Below are 20,320 nucleotides of genomic sequence, written 5' to 3'. Positions count from 1 at the left end.
GAATCCAATCGTGGTGAGGGTGACGAAGCAGTAATAAAAACTGTCGAAGTAACTCCAACCCTCGTAACGAGAGAACACGGCAGCTCCTAAAACAAAGAGTGAAGTTTAATTGCGGCCTTCGATATAATAATTACAATAGCGTACTTGTTTAGAAGCTCTGTTATTAGTTTATTACATTAATCTCGAGATGGAGCAAGCCAAATCAGGTCGTTTAAAACATAAGGCCCTTGTAGATCCACGATCACGTTATAGGTCGTAAAATCTGTCATCGAATTGTGCATACTGCATGCAGAAGCTGTACTTGACTTAAAGCGCAAAACTATTTTTATTGAGATATAATAAAAAGATTTCAAACTTCATTGTATAAATAATGGGGGGTGGCTCAGCTCAATTGAAATTAGATTTAGGCTTTGGGCCACCCATTAGAGCTGCTACACCTGTAGCTGTGCTAGATAATAGTGGAATGATACCCGTAGTGATGATAATGGAGGACAGTAATCCAGTAGCGAACATAAGGTTCATTTCCGTAGCGTCAGTGGTGTTGCAGCGCAGGTAGCATTTGGCGCGACGTATAACAACCGATGCGAACTTGTTCAGACGCTCGCCTATGCTTTGGAACATCACCAAGCCAAGCGGAATGCCAACCTGCGGGTAACACACAAATCGTTATTTGGTGCGAATCTTGCTAACATAAATGTAGAAATTTGTAAAATATTTTGAGTTTCTTATAGTATATACATATATGTAGCCCGAGCCGAATTTCGGCCACAGCGGCCAATAAAAATAAAATACTTTATTTATCACGTAGGCGAATAAAGTTGCACTTATGATACGTCAAAACAAAGAATAAGAATAATTATTATTTCTAAACAACTATTAAAATTACTTATATAACTATGGACATTTTAAATTAGGGATAAAGTTTATACAAAAGACAAGGTACAAACCGAAGTAACCAGCTCGGGCTGGCAAGTAGGGGGAAAAAAAGAAAGGAGTAACGCGTCGCGATCCTCACCGGCGAGGACATGAGCCCTAGCCTAGCTAACCTACCAGCCTTTCACTGGCTACCTAAGTGATGACTACCCGAAGAAGAAAGGCAGAAAGAAACTCCGGGCTTTTGTCATCAATTGTTCAGTACTTCTTTTGTATTTTTTTCCAAGTCTTTCTTGTACATAGTCACAATAGTTATATAAGCTAATGCACACACATCACCGTTAACATGGGATAAGATGGAATCCAATCGACTAAACCTGGAGCGTATAAAAATAAAATTAGCGATAGCAAATAAAAGAGAACATAGATTCATACTTAAATAACGGCGTATAGCGTGCATTCGCCTACATTTACAAACATAGTTTTCAATCATGAGAAACGAAAAAAAAAATAAAATAAAAAAAAATCAATCTCAACCGAGATCAACCAGGTACGCAGGAGATATTGTATATGCACGCAATATTACACAGGTGCACTCGCTGCCGCTTCTCATAGTCTGGTAAGACGGCAATCGGACATAACCAGAAGAAAATCAGGCGCAGGACCAGCGGCTTTGCGTGCTTTCCGAGGCGCGGTAGTATCAGACCGCCAACTTCCTGACTCTGAGCTGAGACTGAGTGATTTTTGAAGATGGTAAAACCAAGTCACAATTATTTTTGGCCCAGTCCGGGATTCGAACCGGAGATATCAGCTTGATAGTCATACTCGTACTGCATACGCATTACAACTACGCCACCTAGGTAGTCAGTTTCTTATAAGCAGGTAGGTAAACGTAGAAAGTATTAAACTTGTGTGGATGTTTGGCACAAAAATAGGTAATATCAAAATCTAATGTGTGTACAATAAATCATGAAATGCATGCAAGACGGAATTGTTTTGGTAGCGGATTGTTTGTCTTCGCATGATTGTGTCATATTACAATTAACACTTCATGATCAGATTTAACTTCAATTTAATCAGTCTATTAGCAAATTCCCAAGAAATAAAACAAACTGCTTATAATAGTTTTACTGCCGGTTAAACATGGCCACTTTTGCTATATATCTATAAAAATACAACAATGCCAGTATATAATCTTACTAGTTTTATTGAAACGTGTGCAACTTTTGAATGTTCTCAATTGCCATCTCATAAGTTTGGGGTCCTGGAGTGTCGTCTGATGCGATTTAGTATAGTTGGAGTGGGAGATAGGTTGTCCGGCCCCGGGCCGCAGTTTTAGGGGGGTCGCAAAATGCGCAAAATTAAACCTTTAATTATAAGTCTGTGGACGACAAGAATCCATACCACGCTACTGGATTCTGCTATGACTACAAAAAAACGTCAGGTGCTGTATAACTTACCATTGCGTAAGCCATACAAAATGCTTTCCCACCAACTGTAACCGGAGTAGAGTGACCATATCCAATCATTGCCAGGACAACGGTGGCAAAGTAAAAGGCGCCTGCGAACTTCCACTGCGGGCCAGCTTTGTGCGGTTTATTTTCTATTATGACTATCTCAATCATATGGTAGTCCTCTGGAGTTATGTTGTATTTACGGACTAAGCCGCCTTTCATGTCTAAAATGTTGTTATAACATTTAAATTTTAAATATTAAAATATATAATAGAGTAATGTTTCGCGCAAACTATAAGATCATAAAATAAATATTCTTATTATTATATTGACGGAGAGTAGACAGTAAGTCTAATGATTATTTGTAACGTATCCTATTGTTCTATTTATACATATATTTAAACCTAGAACATTTATATTTGTATTATACGTTGTACCTACCAGACAACACTTCCCATCTCTTGCTCTCAGTGTCGGACTCCAAGGCATCAAAAACGGCGGCCCCGATTAGCAAATACGTAAACGTGCACACAACGAGTGATAACGTCCGGACGTTCTGTCGCTTCATTTTAATAATTTAATTATTCTGTGAAAAATAATTGTTATACGGTGTTATTATTATTAATTATTTTGTTTGTGTCACTAAGGTATTTGCGTGGATGGTCAATAGTTCATCGCCGAGTTCTCATTATTCAGGTAATTTGTACTGAAATAATTTTAATTCGGTTAAGGAGTAATAATACCTAAAGGTACATATCCCTTGACATACCTGTTAATATAAATAAATATTTTATTTCTCACAACTATTTAAAAATATACGATGTGCTCACCTGTATCAAGTTCTATTTATTTTAAAAAAAAGTATGATGTACTTAGTATTTCATATTTAATATGTAGGGTAATCACAACATGTAAGTATTGTATTATCAAAACAATATCAAAGTAAATAAATACATAGCTTTGCGGAATAGGAAATATTAATCAATGAGCATCAAAGTATGATACATTGCTGGTTATGTATTAAATGTGCTAAGCCCGCAGTGCGCAGGACTGGGCGCGGCGCGGCACGACCTGGCAGAACCCGTGATATGCGCAGCTTTAGTTAAAAACAAGCAATGTACTACAGATTTATCCAGTTACTTTTGAATATATTATTTTCAATAAAATGCGACAAATAAATTAAAAACAGAGTAATAAATATAAAACATACAGCAGCTGTGAGAGGAATTCTCCGCTTGGAGTTCGATTTGTTACATATATGTTTTAAAAATAAAAGACATCACCAATACATATTATTTTATAGGGTTTCAGCTTACACAGTAGGTCAGATGTTATAAAAATTTATTCAGTAATTTACCTGTGCAGGGTTACAGACAGACATTATACTAGATAACATTTATTTTAGTATGTGGATATTTTTTATGGCAATGTATGTGCTCCATTTGACAGAAAATCAATAACTGCGGCTGTCAGTGTGACGTTTCTTCCGTTCGCGTGTCGGCAAGTGGAATTAAGATCCTTGGGTTATTAAATAAAATCTTCATTATAGACAGCAGAATAATACCCACCGCTTCACCATGAAAATAGCGTGCAACAAAGTTAACCCACCGTTAGGTACGGTTCCATATTACTTTATAAATTGAATATTGCATCAGTGGTGAGAGCGAGGCTTAAAATAGATATATTTTTATATTTCAGGGGGTTTGCTGACGGTGGAATTCTACAGGGCCGCGGCAGGGAATATAGATGTAGTATGGGGCAACGACTCTTCAGTTACACTGCCTAATTCCAAGAAGCCAGTGCCATATGGGACGAGCAATGATTTGATTAGAATTCTCGAGAACAACTTCAATAAATCCGCTGAACCGCTGCAGAAAGTGACGATGAATCATTGGCTGTCGTTCAGCCTGATATTGGATGATGAGATCCCGAAATCCATTGAGTATCTGGATAAAACACTGAGTACTTTAACTTATTTGGTTGGAGAATCATTGTCTGTGTCCGATTTGGCGGTTTTCAGCGCACTTTATGGTGTGTAAAATTGTTTTGAGTATATTTTGGCACCTATAATAAGATAATGCAAAAATATTTGAAAATATAACAGAGTTAGGAAGTTAAGAAATTATGCCACAACGAAATTTATTTATAATTACAATTACAGTTTATCTTTTTTAATTGCAATAGCTAAATGAAGTATAATATTAATTTAAATATGTTATATTATTTACATTTAACTTTGATCTATCCAATGTATTCATTATTTTAGTGTCCACAAAATTCAAGGAGGTATCAAAATCTAGCCCATCTAAAAACATCCAGAGATGGATGAAATTGATTGAGGCGCAAGCATCTGTTGGTAAAGTACTGAAAGAACTTCCCAATGATGTGTTGGAGAACCTCAATAAATCTGGCTCAAGGTAAGTAATATTTATTATTAACAATAATAGCATTCAATAGCTTATAAAAAAAATCATGCTATTGACTGGTCAAATCCCAAAGATAGACACTCAAAAAAAGCTGCAATGATTATAAATAGATTTTGAAATGTCATACTTTGTTTTTTATCTTCTATTAAATTTCTTCTATAGATGCATATTACATGTTTCATAGATGTCTTTATTCTCATGTTTTTTTTTTCATATGAGTAAAACATGATGATTATTTGGTATATTGATACTTGAAAGGCAATCATATTATCTAAGTGACAATCAGTAAATTTTTGAGTTGAGTGCTTTAAAGTTTTAATTTCAATATGAAAATTCATAACAATTAAACTTTTTAGTTTATTGAGATATAGTCTAATGTTATTAAAATTGTCCTAGATCTCCAAAACCTAGATAAAATGATGCAGAAAAATATGGTGATTTGAAATATTTATATAATTCATTTTCAGTATATTTGTCACTTAGACATGATTGCCTTTCAAGTGCCGATATATAACTTTAACCACTAGATATGTGATAACTAAACTATTTAACAGAAAACCAAAAAATACATTTATATTATAAGTAACTGTACACTTCCAGAAGGTCTCCGGTAAACAATAATGAATCTAGCCAGGGGCGCCAGCAAGAGGGCAAGTTCATTGAACTCCCACATGCAGAGATGGGCAAAGTTGTTGTGCGATTCCCGCCTGAAGCGTCAGGGTAAGTGTTTCATTTGTTGAATTAACTGTTTTAAATGTAGAAAAATCAATAAAGAAAGAGCATTTTAGAAAACTAAGAAACACCTTATACACCCTCTTTTTGACATTGCATTACTTAATAAAACCACATACTCATCTTCACCTTTGCTGACATTGTGCCAAAGATCATCCATTAATAGAAATATTATCACCAAAAATTCTGGATTCAGTTCATAATCATAGTTAATAATAATTATGAGACACAACATAAACCTCTTATCAGAATGTTTTATATTTTGGTCATTAACCTTACACCTACAGTATCAACAAGTATTAAGCTTTCTTTTGTTTATTTTCCTCAACTGTTGCTATGTGTTGCTATGCAGTTACCTCCACATTGGTCATGCTAAGGCAGCTCTCCTCAACCAGTACTATCAGCAAGCCTTTCAAGGCAAGCTGGTCATGAGATTTGATGACACTAATCCTGCTAAAGAGAATGCTGAGTTTGAAAAGGTGATTATCATTATTATATTTCCTTTAATAATATTAGCTTTGAAGTTTACTGTTCCTATCAAGTATGAATCTCTTGCTCCTACTGAAATTAGGATCTTTATTTATTGTTTCGGACACCTGATAACCAAATTAGTAAACATTCAATAGGTATGGAGATCAAATGAAAACAAACAGACCAAAGAACTAACTTGATGAGGATATGCTATCAAATTTTCTATTAACTAATTCTATCATGATTAAATAAATCAGAAAACCTAGGCTATATGAAATAACAGTGCTTGTATTTTAGGTTCTAATATCTATTAAAAATTTACTTAAACTGTTGTTAATGTTTTTAATTTGCTCCTAATCCATCAGGTGATCTTGGAAGATGTGGAGATGTTAGAGATCAAGCCAGATATGTTCACACATACATCCCAATACTTCGATCTGATGATGGAGTACTGTGAGAAGCTCATTAAGGAAGGCAAGGCGTTTGTCGACGACACCCCCGCTGAACAAATGAAGAATGAGAGGGAACAGAAGATCGAGAGCAAGAATAGGAATAACTGTGAGTAACTACAATCTGTTTGTATGATATTTATAGTTGAGGAAAATTTACAAGACGCTCGGCTGAGAGAGGCTATGACCAAATATTTTTTGGTAATAGTGTGAAAAAATCTTGCGACATAATGTTAAACATAAAGGCGCTAATTACGAAGCATAACATAACAACAATTTAATGAGACATTCCTATTAAATTTGTGAAAAATAACTTAGGCATTTGCTATTTAGAAAAATTATGATAACTCTGTTCTCCAGCTGTGGAAGTAAACTTGAAGCTGTGGGAGGAGATGAAGAAGGGCAGCGAACAGGGGGTCACGTGCTGCGTCCGCGCCAAAATCGACATGAAGTCCGCCAACGGCTGCATGCGCGACCCCACCATCTACCGCTGCAAGCCGGAGACGCATCCGCGCACCGGCAACCAATACAAGTACGGTCAATCATTCGTTCACACATTCATTCATTGAGTGTACTTTATGTGTTCCTGGCTTTATATGGTTATACTACTATAATGTGGGGTCATTAGAACCCACTTTTTCAAGCATTTTGCAGGTAAGATTTGGCTTTATTTTCAACTGGACAGAGGTGACAGAGTTGCAGCCTAATCTCCAACTTTTTGCCTGTGTGTTTCGTCCAATAATGTGATAGGGGGCGGGCGTATCGCTATTTCAGGCATAGATTCTATATTCGGTGCCGATATTGAGCAGAAAAACCTAGTACCACTGCCCGACCAGAGATTCGAATCCAGAAACTTTCGGCATTGTCGTATCGCTCACGCAATACAACTGCAGTCTACAACTTATAGGCGAAATATAATTGCATAATTATATGATGTACAGGGTGTATCCAACATACGACTTCGCATGCCCGATTGTGGATTCCGTGGAGGGGGTGACACACGTCCTGCGAACAATGGAGTACCACGACAGGGATCCGCAGTTCTACTGGTTCATTGACGCCATTGGACTGAGGAAACCTTACATATGGGAGTACAGCAGGTGAGAACAATAACCATAAGATAATGTCTATTTTATTATAAAAAAACATTTCTAGATATAAGTGAATCAAATAGTTGAATTAATTGTCGAGACGAGTATAGTTATTTATATAACTAGCTTTTGGCCGCGGCTCCGCCCGCGTTATAAGTTTTTCAGGCTAAAGATTTCCGTTATAAAAGTAGTAGTTTCCCGGAAGCCTATGTTCTTCCCAGGGTCTCAAACTGTCTCCATACCAAATTTAATCTTAATACGTTGGGTAGTTTTTGAGTTTAACACGTTTAGGCAGACGGATGCAGCGGGGGACTTTGTTTTATAATATATTTTTTAGAACTTTTTAAGAGGAACAATCCCGTCATACATCATTGTTGCATAACTTTTACCGTTTACGCAGCGCACGCAACGGACGCTCTCAAAACTAATAAATTGTCCCCGTTTTTGCAACATGTTTCATTACTGCTCCGCTCCTACTGGTCATAGCGTGATGATATATAACTAAGAACACTCCACAAACAAAGGGCTATCCAACGCAAAAATATTTTTTCAATTTGGACCGGTTGTTCCTGAGATTAGCTTTTACTGCTCCGCTCCTATTGCGTATAGCTTGATGATATATAGCCTATAGCGCTCCACGAACAAAGGGCTATCCAACGCAAAAAGATTTTTTCAGTTTGGGCCGGTAGTTCCTGAGATTAGCTATTACTGCTCCGCTCCTATTCGGTATAGCGTGATGATATATAGCCTATAGCACTCCACGAACAAAGGGCTATCCAACGCAAAAAGAATTTTTCAGTTTGGACCGGTATTTCCTGAGATTGGCCATTACTGCTCCGCTCCTATTGAGTATAGCGTGATGATATATAGCCTATAGCACTCCACAAACAAAGGGCTATCCAACGCAAAAATAATTTTTCAGTTTGGACCGGTAGTTCCTGAGATTAGCGCGTTCAAACAAACAAACAAACAAACTCTTCAGCTTTATATAATAGTATAGATATGTAACCGCTGTTAGAAATAGCAGCATCCAGAGGGTTACATTTATTTTTATATAAATATTTTATAAATGAATAATTTAATGAACGATGTTTCATTTTAGGCTAAGCATGACAAACACAGTGTTGTCGAAGAGAAAATTGACATGGTTCGTCGAGCAGGGATTGGTTGATGGCTGGTGAGTTAATACTTTATTCTGTTCTACATTCACAGCATTTTTAAGTCTTTATTATAAGGCTAGATTCTTCAGTTGAAATCAAGTAGTAGAATTTGGGATTGTTTAATTCCTTTTTTAGTAAACTCTTGCCTATACATAGCATTCCTGATCATAATGTGCAAATAGCAGTCTAGACATACAATACTTGATCCGTCCGAAGTTAGATGCGTGTCTGTATGTGTGTCGCGCAGGGACGACCCGCGCATGCCGACGGTGCGCGGCGTGCTGCGGCGCGGCATGACGGTGGAGGCGCTGCGGCAGTTCATACAGGCGCAGGGCTCCAGCCGCTCCGTCGTCTTCATGGAGTGGGACAAGATCTGGGCCATTAACAAGAAGGTGATGTTCTCAACTTACTCCTAATTGAATTCTTATGTTTTGCGAATGTTGCATGGAAATAAAACTATTTTCACGGATTTTATCACGGTCACGGGCTGGACTACGAAGGCTGCCAACTCTTCGAAACGTCAGGGAAAATTAAAATGTTCAAAACCGCGATAAAATCCGTAAAAATAGTTTTATTACTCCTAATTGTTAAATCGGAATAACGATCAATATTGTGAGCATAGGCATATAGATATTAATTATTAAAGTAGGTAAATGACTTGAATGGTGTAACTTGTTGCGTTGATAAAATATTATTCTAGATATATAAATACTTGGGTGTCATTCTTTGTATTTATCTTTAGGTGATGGAACTTCTAGACTTTGAGAAAAATATTTTAAGCTTTCTTTTAGGTATAAATTTTATACCTCTTAGGCTTTATGACAAAAATTAAAGATAATAAAAATTTTCCCCAGGTCATAGATCCAATCGCGCCACGCTACACCGCTCTAGAGGAGAAACCGGTTCCCGTAAACTTGAAGGGTGTGACAGCAGACAGCAGCATGCCGGTGGCCCTCCACCCAAAGAACCCTGACGTGGGTTCCAAGACCGTGTGGGTGTCGCAACGGCTGCTGATCGATCAGGTGGATGCGAAGGCCTTGAAGGAGGGAGAAAATGCTACCTTCATCAATTATGGAAATATCATGATTGCTAAGATTCATAAGTGAGTTTTGTTATTGCTTTATAATGACTGAAAATCGATTATATTGACTATATTAATAAATCAGTTTGAGGGCCCACTAAAGTTACGTATTACTAACTCTTTAAAAGAAAGATTCCTATTGATGTAATTATACTTTTCTCCTTCCAAAAATATTATACATATCATAGTGTTGAAGGATCCATAAATACAATAAAGATCTAATTGTTTTAAACTACATTCTACGCAAAATGTTTCCAGAACACCTGACGGTACAGTGACAAGTGTCGATGCTACACCCAACCTTGACAACAAGGACTATAAAAAGACGTTAAAGCTCACGTGGCTGGCGGACAGCCCACAGTCCCCTATGGTGGAGGTGTACTGCGTGTACTTCGACCACATCATATCCAAACCCGTGCTGGGGAAAGACGAGGACTTCAAGCAGTATATCGGACATCAGACTAGGGTGAGTTAAATATGGTTTAGAAATTTTTAACTTGCATGAACTATTCTCGTTACTTTGGTGAAAGTAGTAGAAATTTAAAGGTATAAATCCATGCCAAAATCATGCAGATGGTTTCTTGTAAATATTTACATTAATATTATAGGATATACTGTCTTTTGAACGTTGTCATTTATGACAAAGATAGTCGATAACTTTGTTTACTACTAAATTCAACAAATAGTAATATTATTACCACTTCTTAAAAATATCATTACTGTCAACTGTCTAGAATATAGTTTCGTAATAATATTATAATGTATTTCTTGGCAGTGGGAGATCCCGATGCTGGGCGAGCCGGCGCTGAATGCAGTGCGGACGGGCGACATCGTGCAGCTGCAGCGGCGCGGGTTCTTCCGCGTGGAGAGCGCGCCCGCGCCGCCCTCGCCGCACTCTGCGCGCGCGCGCCCGCTCGTGCTGTTCCACGTGCCCGACGGACACACCAAGGAGATGCCCGGACAGGTCAGTTCTTATTTTATCCACCATAAGGCAAGCTTAAACTAGCGAGTTCTACCCGCGGCTTATTGTGACGGAACTTCCAGATGTGTTTGCACTAGCGGCAATGTTTTGATTATTTACACTTGTGACTCGCCGAGAGTACTGCATGATTCCATATTTTACATGTTAAAAATTACTTGCGGAAATCGACTTCAACGATGAGTTGCAACGTGTCTCATTGTTCGACATTTCATTAGGTCAGTCCTATATTATTTTTAGATGCAAGCTTAACAAATATAATCATTTCATTCGCCCTCTAGTGGTGGTAACGATAATGTTTTTCCCCGAAAAAACAGCTTATCTTTCAAAGCTGTAAAATCTGTTTAGGTAATGCAGTTAGCCAGTCGTTTATTTATCCATGGTACAGGTGCCTTAAGCCTATTCCAGACTTATGGCAATATCAAGGGCTGTGGAGTGGAAATGAGGGGTTTTAAAATGCCGGGAAAAAATTGTGTGGCATTTCCATCACGATTTGGCTGGAATCGTATCGCCCAGAATGGGTTAAGATGGAGGACGCTACTCGTCCAAAAATTAAGCAAATCAAATTATTATGTTGTAGTATGTTACAATAATAGAGTAAGATAAGGGNAGTTGAAGAGATTGATATGACAAACTTATTTGTTTATGGGTAAACTTTAAGTGATCACTAGCTATTACATAATTTTAAGATAATAACTAATAAATATTTTCTAATGAGTATGTGTTTTAATTAACCGTTAGATTAATACCTACAGTACACACTTTTAGCTTTTTCAGGCCTTAAATTAAGGTTCGAGTAATCACTCAACATAAACTAGATATTTTTTTTTGTTGTAAAATTATTATCGAGAAGATTGTTACCCCTGCGTCAAGGTGATATAAAGATCAGGGTAGAAATGGGCTAACGCGTTAAAAATAGTGCCTTAAACATAATCTACTTTATGAACTTCAGTATATAAGTTACATCTCGTGAATAAGAGCGTGAACTACGTTGAATATATAGATTAATAAAATGTTGGCCACATCTGTCCAATAGCTTGTAATAAAGGCCACTAATTTAATGTTTTTATATTACGATGTCTTCTAGGTGATAATCTGAATTAATCTTTTGGGTGATAATTAAATACTGACACACAATACAAAAAAAAATATATTTATTCTGCTACAAAAATAAACTCAATACTTACTTAGTACTTACAAATTTAATAGGAACTTATTTTAATACTTAGTTATAACATTTGGTAAATAATGTATTTTAAACGCAGTACAAGGTAATACTAAATAGGGTAGTATCCTGTTTGATTTTGTTCATTATTAATATGTAATAAATAATAATACGACAAAGAATTTAATTCGTGAAATAATAAGTTTCGATGTGGGCAAAAGTAGGGGTGAGTGGAGATAGCGCTATCTTTTTCACACGCACGCAGCGTTATTGCCGGTGACGTCACGTAGGTTATTACTGTATTTGACGGCTATCCCTTTTACATAATTTCAAAGCTTTGTAACATTATTAAGTGGATATTGAAAATTCTTTTTCTGTTACATTTTGGATGACATACATTTTAACAAAATGTAGTGTAAAAAAGTAGCCAATACCCCATTCAGCTATCAGAACTCTGTAAAGCCGACATTACACGGGCGATTCATTCATACTGGTAATACACATATCCATAAATCTGGCGTCATATAAATGTAACAAAATTATTTAAAATAATTTTTAATACATTCATTTTTATGAGATCACTGTGTAATCGCACCGCAGATTTGGTGTCTAACACCATCTAATTACTACCAGTATATTATTTATTATATACTTTTCATAGGTCTAAATGCTTAGATGACGTTCATAAATTTCTTAATAACTAGTACCTTTTGACTTAATTTGCATTGATAAGTTGTTCAACAACTTTCAAATACAAGAAATATATAAAATATAAGTTAATAAATATGGAATGTTCCTTACTCGGAACTCCTTTAGGACATAACACAAAATTAAAATATATAAATAATAGAGTATTATGTCTAAGAAAGGCGATTATCTATTTACTCTAAAATAGATTATCACACTGAAGTACACAAAACAAAAAATTAATAAACAGTAATCTCTCAACAATCAGCAACAGTTAAGAGCTAAATAAATATAATTTAGTAATTCTGAAAGTATGGAAACGTAATATAACCAATTATAATCACTGAAATCACGTAATTCGTAATTTAGTATTATTTTGGATCGGCCAATATATTGCTATGGCCTGACCTGACATCTCAAAATTTTCAACAAATATCAGTAAATTCGTAAATAAACGGATTGGCGTATACAAATTCAATAGACAACCTGTGTTTTGGATGAATTGCCAACATTTGCTCCAACAAAATTTTAAAATTAACAAGTTTTTCAAATCTTCAGAGCGTTGTATTTTCGTTCTCTGCTCGCTCCAATCCATCGTATAGGCGTCGAATAAAGTTCTGTGGATTCTGTTATTTTTCTTGAGTGAATCGACGTATTTTATAGCCTAAAATGTATACATGTATTGTATTCGCAAAAATAGTGTTTGCCCTATAATGTTAATTGGTATGCTATGTCCATGGTAATTGTTATTATAAAACTTGATAGGGCATGAAGTTAGTTACAAATATTAAAATAAATAGTGGACCCTCAATGGAAGAGGGCTATGCCTAGCAGCAGGACAGTAATATGTGACCAATATATAGCATGAAAAAAAAAGGGGAAAAACTAAAAGGTCGCAAACAGATTAGTTTTCCGACGACTGCCAAAAATTAACAATTTTGAAATAGGTCATTATTAAGAGTGCGTTATATTTCGAAAGCATTCATTTTAATTGTAATTATTAATTTAAATAAAATTAAAAAAAAATCGAAAACGGAGGTTTTTAAATAATTAATATCAATAAGCTCGTTTTTAAGAGTTCTATCCAAATATATATAAACCAGCTTTGGTCGCTTCGCCCGCGTGAAAGAGTTTTCCGGGATACATTTTTTTTTCGACTTACGTGACATGTATCTTACCTCTCTCCTGAAACCTACTCTCCTCATGAAACTTGTTCCGTAAAAGTGATTGCCTCTGAACAAAGACTTCTCTAACATGTCGTAGGGGACGTATCCGAGCGTGCACATTTGCTTGTATAGTATATCATTGTCGTAATACCCTGGGAACAGTTTGGTATTCGTCGCCAACTCGTACATGACTAGGCCAGACGACCAAACGTCCAGGGAGAATCCTGAGGAATGCCCTAGTATAACCTCTGGTGGGCGATAGTTCACTGTACCTATGTTTGTATCTATAACAACATCTTTTATGTTGTACGCGGTATCAAACCCGCACAACTTTATTCTGTCGTTCTTGCTGTTAATCAGTATGTGACTTGGTTTAATATCTGAAACATATTATAAAGTTTCTAAGTTAGAATTTGATATTTTACATTGAAAATATAAAAATTAAAAATTATTGTGGATGCAGGAGGTTATCTCCAGAACTAAGGACAATTATTTTACTATAAGTAGGAAATAGGTGAAGTTGTAAGCAAAATTTAGTACTAAATACTAAAGAATTAACTTTATCTTAAAATTCTATTATTTTGATAAGTTCTCACAGATGGAACATATTAAATGCCATGGAATCTTATTTTGAATTGTTATAGCTCAAAATGCATTGTTCTGAACCCAAAATACACAGATTTATGATTAAAAATACTATAAAACATTACAAACTGTCACTACTTTTATAACTTACCATTACTTTATCTTGCTAAGGTTTCATATGTTAATAATTAATGTAAATTCTTGTTGAAATTTACCTGAGTGCACAATGTTGTTATTCCTCAGTATTGTGACTGCGGCAATTAATTGCTGTGACAACAATTGTACTGTATCTATATGAAAAGACTTGTTATTTTGTTGCAAAGCTTCTGACAAGTTCTTCGGATAGTATTCCATCAAGAAGCACCAGTGTCCGCACATTGAAAATCCATTTAAGAGATATACGCAATGCAGATTTTCTTTAGGGATATCTCTTTGGAAACTCAAAAGCATATTTTCCTTTTGTATCCCCATAAAGTAGCGATCGCGTACATTACTGGAAATAAAGGAAATAATTTCAGAAAAATATTATATGAAATAAATAATATATTGTCTGCCTAGTTGGCGTAGTTGTACTGCATGTGCGGTACGGCAGCTTTGAGGTCCTGTGTTTGAAACCCGCGACGGGCAGTCATAATTGAGATAATTTAGCTCTGTATCAGCCTTGAGTCTGAAATTTGTGCCCCATATGGCGATACGCTCACCCCCTATCCCTACCACTAAAGTTGGTGACCTGGTTGCGCCTCTGCACACCCTTTCGGGGATAAATGCGTGTTGTGTGTGTGTAAATAAAATATACAAAAACATACTTTAACATCTTAAGAGCGTAATTGAAGCCACCCTTATCTATGCACTCGTATATTCTCGAATGTTTTCCTTTATGTAACACTGTCGTTACAGTATATTGTGTTTTTAGGAAAGTTGACATTCTTGCCTCTAACGCTTTTATAAAATTTTGGGCCTGTGTTACAGGCAGCAATTTTTGTTCCTCTACTTTTCTTATTTCAGATTTTACAGATTTTAAAAGCTTGGCAGTTAATGTTCTATCAGTAAATTCTAGACTTTTTGCAACTGTAGCATTTATTTTAACGGATGTTGTAACATTGTCGTTTGTTTTTTTCATTGTGGAACATTCATCATCATTCTTTGTGTTATCTAAAAGTCCAGAATCTTTGTGTTCTATGGGATGTTGCTCTTCGTTCTGAGATAACGATGCTATTTCTTCTGGTTTCTCTTCGCAAGTGATTTCGGTTTCTTTAACACTATCTACATTTTTGCTCATAGTATTATCGATATTAGGTTTTTGATTTTCTGAATCTGTAGCGTTCATTCTAATGGGTGTATTTACAATATAGCTTGTATCTTGCAATGTAGAACATGCAACATCATCATTCTTCGTGTTATCTGGAGATCCACAATAATTGTGTCCTACGGAATTTTGATCTTCGTTCTGAGGTAACGCTGTTATTTCCTGTGGTTCTTCTTTGCAAGTGATTTCGGTTTCTTTAGCACCATCTACATTTATACTGAAATTATTGTCAATATTAGGTTCTTGACATTGTACAACTGTAGCGTTTATATTAACGGGTTTATTTATTTCCCTTATTTCTTTAATTGTAGAAGGTTCAATGTCATTAGGTGCGTTATTTGGAGAACCACGATCTTTATATACTATGGGACATTGCTCTTGGTTCTGAGGTGAAGATGTTATTAGTTCTGGCTCTTTTTTACAGGTGATTTCGGTTTCTCTATCATTTTCTCTAATATTGTTGTCAACCTCAGTATCAAATGTATCCGAAGAAGGCATTTCAAATATCCTCTTCAGCTGTGCCTCGATGGGATCTTTAAATATTTCAGTGCTTTCGGTTCCATTAACTGAAACTATTTTGCTTATTTGTTCTGTACATTCAATATTTTGGGCTTTTGTTTCTGTTGGTGTATTATAAACTGCACTTTGCGTGGAATTCGTTTTGTTTTCCGGAATACCGTTACATTCTTCGATATCCATTTGCGAGTCTAAAATGATAGTACTGCAGGTGCTTAATGTTTCTACCGTATCGTCATCGTCAAGTATTATTATAGGTTCATTATCTCTCACCAATTGTCTCGCGATTAGTAATATTTTCTACCGGTAATATTAAAGTATTATTAGTAGAAGGATTTGGGTTGCTGGAAAAAAGATAAGTATTTAGTTCCCCTGTACAACGAAAAAAATCTTATATGAATTACCTTTCCTTTGATAAATCGATATAATTATTACTGAAATGTGTTGTCAAAATGTTGCCTATAATAGGTTTTATGTCTTTTAATTTATCATCTTCCAAAACCTTTACTAGGGCCTCACTATTCTCAAGTCCATTATTTTTCTTGTAAACAGTATCATTTTCTACATCAGAGTCGTCGTCAACAACAATAACTGGTCCCTCCAGGGACCTATTGAGATTCGTCGAGTTCCCGCTCCCCTTGGTACCTGGTTCACGTTTAGGTTGTTTTAAACTGTCGACAATTTCGTCAATGTTTATGTCATCGAGGAAACTTAACTCGGAATTTGATATTAACGATATATTGTCTTCTTTTTTTGTACAACTTTCGTCATGAGTCGGGGACGCATTATTTGAATTTTTGACTATAAAATTAATAATTAGTTTTATCTTTTTTGATTTGTGGGTTGTGTTCACTACATTTGTTTTAGGCGGTGCTGCATTTTTATGTTTTTCGCTTTGTGTTTTAACAGTTACCGTCAAATTTTCGTATGAGTCGTTAAGTGAATCCTTATGGCTAGGATTTGAAGAAGTCATAGCGCGGATTTGTTTCTTATTTTTATTGTCGCTGTCACTTCTTGAAGATTTTAATTTATGTGTTTTGTTATTCGCGGCTTTATTAGTAGAGCTATGTTTTTTACTTTTATCCCGATCATTGCTGGGACATTTCTTTACTAATGATACTATTAGTGTTATATTTGGTTGCCTCGCTTGCTTTTTGTATTTTGCACTTTTCCTGGTTAGTTAAAGTACTTTTAGTTTTACATGTGTGTTTGCTTTTAGATATCGAATGATGCTTAACTTTTTTATCACTGTGTCTTTCAATTATATGTTTGCATTTACTTGCATGATCTTTTTTGCAACCCTGCTGCTTTGGTTCATTTCTATTGGAGCCGTAATTAATATTAATGTCGTCCATTAATATTGTCTTACCAAGGTCCATTTTTCACTTCTCGATTTATGGGGAATTTTATCTTGACATGATTTTTTACATTTTTGTTGTTCTGCCCTACATTGATCATGACTATCTTGTTTTATAAGTTTGTCGGACTGTTTATGTCTATTCTTACTTATTTTAGAATCCGTATTTTTATCACATTTTTCGGATATTTCTTTAGTAATGTGAAGTGAAACGTGTGACCTTTTGTGAGCACTAATTTTATCAGGCTTGCTGTGTTTTTTGTCTTTATGCGAGGATGAAATATTCTCAGCACTTTTTAGACGAGTCCCCTCGTTATTGCATTTCTTTTATTTGTAGAATTACCCGAGTTTTTGTTTATGGTTTTGAGCGAATTTTTTTTGGTGTTTGCAATATCCTTATGTGCTTTTGAATCTAAATTTATTTCTACCTCAATGGAGGATTGCGAAATATGTTTTTTGTTTTCTTTTTCAACTAGATTATTTTGTTTATTATTTTTTTCACGCATTGAAGACTTTTCATTGCTTTCGGACAACTTCGATATTTTGTCACTGGGCTTGCTATCTTGTGTTAGTCGGTTAAGCTGTAATATTAAATGAAAATTAGTTGTAGTATTTAAGTCAATTGTTAAACTACGTATTGCTGCTAGTTGCAATTTAGTAAAACATCATTATTGCGATTATCTTTTTCTCATGAAAAACATATTCTTTTTTTATTTCGCGTAGAAAGTGCCTTATTTCTATCGCCCAGCCTTCGTGGGGTGCGACTGAGCGCTAATGTTGACACTGAGCCTTACGTCTTTCTTGGCGTTGAGCCGCCCGGATTTGATGTTGACCTACGGGCGACCGCCGCGCCGGGCCGAGTCCCTAACCCTATACATATGTACACCTCACGGCATACCAATTAAAACTCTGCGGTGCCTCTCTTTGGCACATTAGAGTCATCAAGTTTCGATTTGATGTTCTCAAAACAATTACATCCCTGTTACTATGTTTTTACAATGATTCGAACCTGAGAAACAATACAAATGCTCCACCGCGGCACTTTAAAAATATAAGTTATGAAAAAATAGTTTTATGTGAGTTACAAACGTATCTTACTGCTTACTAATATTATGAATGCGAAAGTTTGTGAAAATGTTTAGATGTTTGTATCTTTGTAAGAAATAAACGCAGAAGCAGGTGAACGAATTTGGATGAAATTTGGTACACCTAGATTAACACTCATAGGCTGCTTTCTATCTTAGTAATTTGCTCCAAATGAAGTAAATAATTGATTATTAAACACACATTTAAAATAGATGGCGCAATGGATTACGCCAGTAATTTAGGGAATTTTCTAGCGGGAAAAACTTCACGCGGGCATAAAGTTTTAATAAGAAAACCATAAAATACTAATTACTTTTGATTAAAAATAAATAATACTCGTCAATAAGAAATAGGTAAATTCGCGACCAGCTACAATATCCTATAATATAGAAACAAATTATTTGCAACTACCTATCCTGTAACCGTACAAGCGCGTTGAATGTTATTTGTTGAAAAGTTTAACGTTCTGATATCGAGTTACTTTAGTTGCGACGACTCAGCAATTATTGCAATATGATATTTTGTTTACACGGTAACTTCGCCAGCCCGTACTTGAAATGGGCCGGCTAAACAAAATATATAACTTCATAACGTATCGCTGTATACGATAATGATTTTATTATAACTTAAAACAGTTAATTCCTTTGCGGTCGTTATTATTTAAAAATATGACGAATTGAATTTTGATCACACAAATATAATGTACCCACATACCTACACTAAGTAAATAGTCATTTTGCACATGAGTCAATTAAATCAATGGTCATAAGAACTTATTCACTTACGTCCATAAGGTTCACATAAACTTGGTATTAAGCTTGGCATAGTACATTTCGACATATATATAGGTAGGCAAACGCAACATTGCCCGTCGCATCGTAGAAATCACCGATGTCTGATGATTTTAGACTAAATATATTCATAATTAAATGTGTCGTACCTTTATAGGATTTACGTGGATGATGTTTATATTGTTATTTGTCGCCATACTAATGTTTGAGCTATTTGTATTCTTACTCGATGAACAATTATTTTCCAATGTACTTGAGCTGCAGGTGCCTTTTTCCAATGTCCGGCCATTTTTGGGTTGTACTTCGTCAACATGGAGAGATAATTTCATTTTTCTTCGCTGATGCACCACAAAATGAAACTGTAGGCACGATAACAATATTCGGACTTTCATATTGTGAAAAATATGGCCGTTTGGACATTTTTAATATCTGAAACAGCAAATTATCGACAATGATACTAAGATACCCGTCATTTGTTATATTTCAAATATAAATTCGAAATGTTTGTTTCTCTAAGAAAAAACCAATAAGATGCCACACTCACATAACCTTCTTGAAATGTAACGTACAGAAAACAGTTTTGTAATGAATCTCCAAAATTATAAAATACTTAAAACACAATCTTCTATTTTTTGGTTAGTGTTTCCAAGCCGGCGAAGCCGCGCCAAGTGCCGGCTGAAAGTTCAATACGTACTTTTGTTTTGTTTTCTGCTCGTCAAAGTTAACGAAGGAAGTACAATCATACAGCCATGTTATTGTATTTCCTAAACGTTTTGATCATCTATAGTGTGGGGTAGGTACCTAATATCAAAATATGTGTTTCTTATAAAACTTATTTAATTTATCGAACAGCTGTCCTTTTTTGTATGAATTCCATATTTTTATTTATGACATCAAACCAGCCAATCAGTTCAAAGTTCCGTTATCTATGTCCTTGGCCCGCGA

General features: G+C 35.5%; 3 protein-coding genes and 1 long non-coding RNA gene across 4 annotated transcripts; 1 reads left to right on the top strand and 3 right to left on the bottom strand.

The window, feature by feature from the left end:
• LOC119189185 (potassium channel subfamily K member 9-like) lies at window positions 1-3,017 on the bottom strand (the record flags this gene model as incomplete). Its single annotated transcript, XM_037438225.1, has 4 exons — window positions 2,769-3,017; window positions 2,334-2,551; window positions 471-645; window positions 1-86 (listed from the first exon to the last, which is right to left on the bottom strand). Coding segments are annotated over exons 1-4 (606 nt in total), but the record flags the coding sequence as incomplete, so codon positions are not given.
• On the top strand, window positions 2,935-10,758 carry LOC119189177 (bifunctional glutamate/proline--tRNA ligase-like). The gene is made up of 14 exons (XM_037438215.1): window positions 2,935-3,023; window positions 3,777-3,941; window positions 4,026-4,358; window positions 4,594-4,744; window positions 5,354-5,473; window positions 5,838-5,964; window positions 6,322-6,514; window positions 6,766-6,937; window positions 7,347-7,505; window positions 8,599-8,673; window positions 8,904-9,048; window positions 9,511-9,758; window positions 9,996-10,203; window positions 10,513-10,758. The coding sequence occupies exons 2-14, from the start codon at window positions 3,905-3,907 to the stop codon at window positions 10,741-10,743; spliced, it is 2,199 nt and encodes a 732-aa protein (XP_037294112.1). The 5' UTR covers window positions 2,935-3,023; window positions 3,777-3,904; the 3' UTR covers window positions 10,744-10,758.
• A 1,090-nt stretch (window positions 10,759-11,848) lies between these two features.
• LOC119189178 (serine/threonine-protein kinase prpf4B-like) lies at window positions 11,849-16,762 on the bottom strand. The gene is made up of 5 exons (XM_037438216.1): window positions 16,546-16,762; window positions 15,126-16,485; window positions 14,535-14,812; window positions 13,747-14,114; window positions 11,849-13,232 (listed from the first exon to the last, which is right to left on the bottom strand). The coding sequence occupies exons 2-5, from the start codon at window positions 16,322-16,324 to the stop codon at window positions 12,918-12,920; spliced, it is 2,160 nt and encodes a 719-aa protein (XP_037294113.1). The 5' UTR covers window positions 16,325-16,485; window positions 16,546-16,762; the 3' UTR covers window positions 11,849-12,917.
• Window positions 16,763-17,266: 504 nt separating this feature from the next.
• LOC119189179 lies at window positions 17,267-19,973 on the bottom strand. Its single transcript, XR_005112291.1, has 3 exons — window positions 19,920-19,973; window positions 19,525-19,804; window positions 17,267-18,079 (listed from the first exon to the last, which is right to left on the bottom strand). It is a non-coding gene; the product is annotated as an uncharacterized LOC119189179 (long non-coding RNA).
• Between the last annotated feature and the right edge of the window lie 347 nt (window positions 19,974-20,320).

The sequence above is a fragment of the Manduca sexta genome, chromosome 13 (assembly GCF_014839805.1).
Source record: "Manduca sexta isolate Smith_Timp_Sample1 chromosome 13, JHU_Msex_v1.0, whole genome shotgun sequence".
In the NCBI taxonomy this organism is placed as follows: domain Eukaryota; kingdom Metazoa; phylum Arthropoda; class Insecta; order Lepidoptera; family Sphingidae; genus Manduca; species Manduca sexta.
This window is presented reverse-complemented; position numbering and strand designations above follow the sequence as displayed.

Excerpts from the sequence above, each read along its gene's own strand:
- LOC119189177 (XM_037438215.1), top strand. The coding sequence starts at position 3,905 with ATGAAAATAGCGTGCAACAAAGTTAACCCACCGTTAG. Across the intron at positions 5,474-5,837 it reads TTCCCGCCTGAAGCGTCAGG|TTACCTCCACATTGGTCATG; the intron begins GTAAGTGTTTCA and ends GTTGCTATGCAG. Across the intron at positions 5,965-6,321 it reads AGAATGCTGAGTTTGAAAAG|GTGATCTTGGAAGATGTGGA; the intron begins GTGATTATCATT and ends CTAATCCATCAG.
- LOC119189178 (XM_037438216.1), bottom strand. The coding sequence starts at position 16,324 with ATGGATATCGAAGAATGTAACGGTATTCCGGAAAACAAAACGAATTCC. Across the intron at positions 14,115-14,534 it reads TAACAACATTGTGCACTCAG|ATATTAAACCAAGTCACATA; the intron begins GTAAATTTCAAC and ends AATATGTTTCAG. Across the intron at positions 13,233-13,746 it reads GAGTAGGTTTCAGGAGAGAG|GCTATAAAATACGTCGATTC; the intron begins GTAAGATACATG and ends TATACATTTTAG.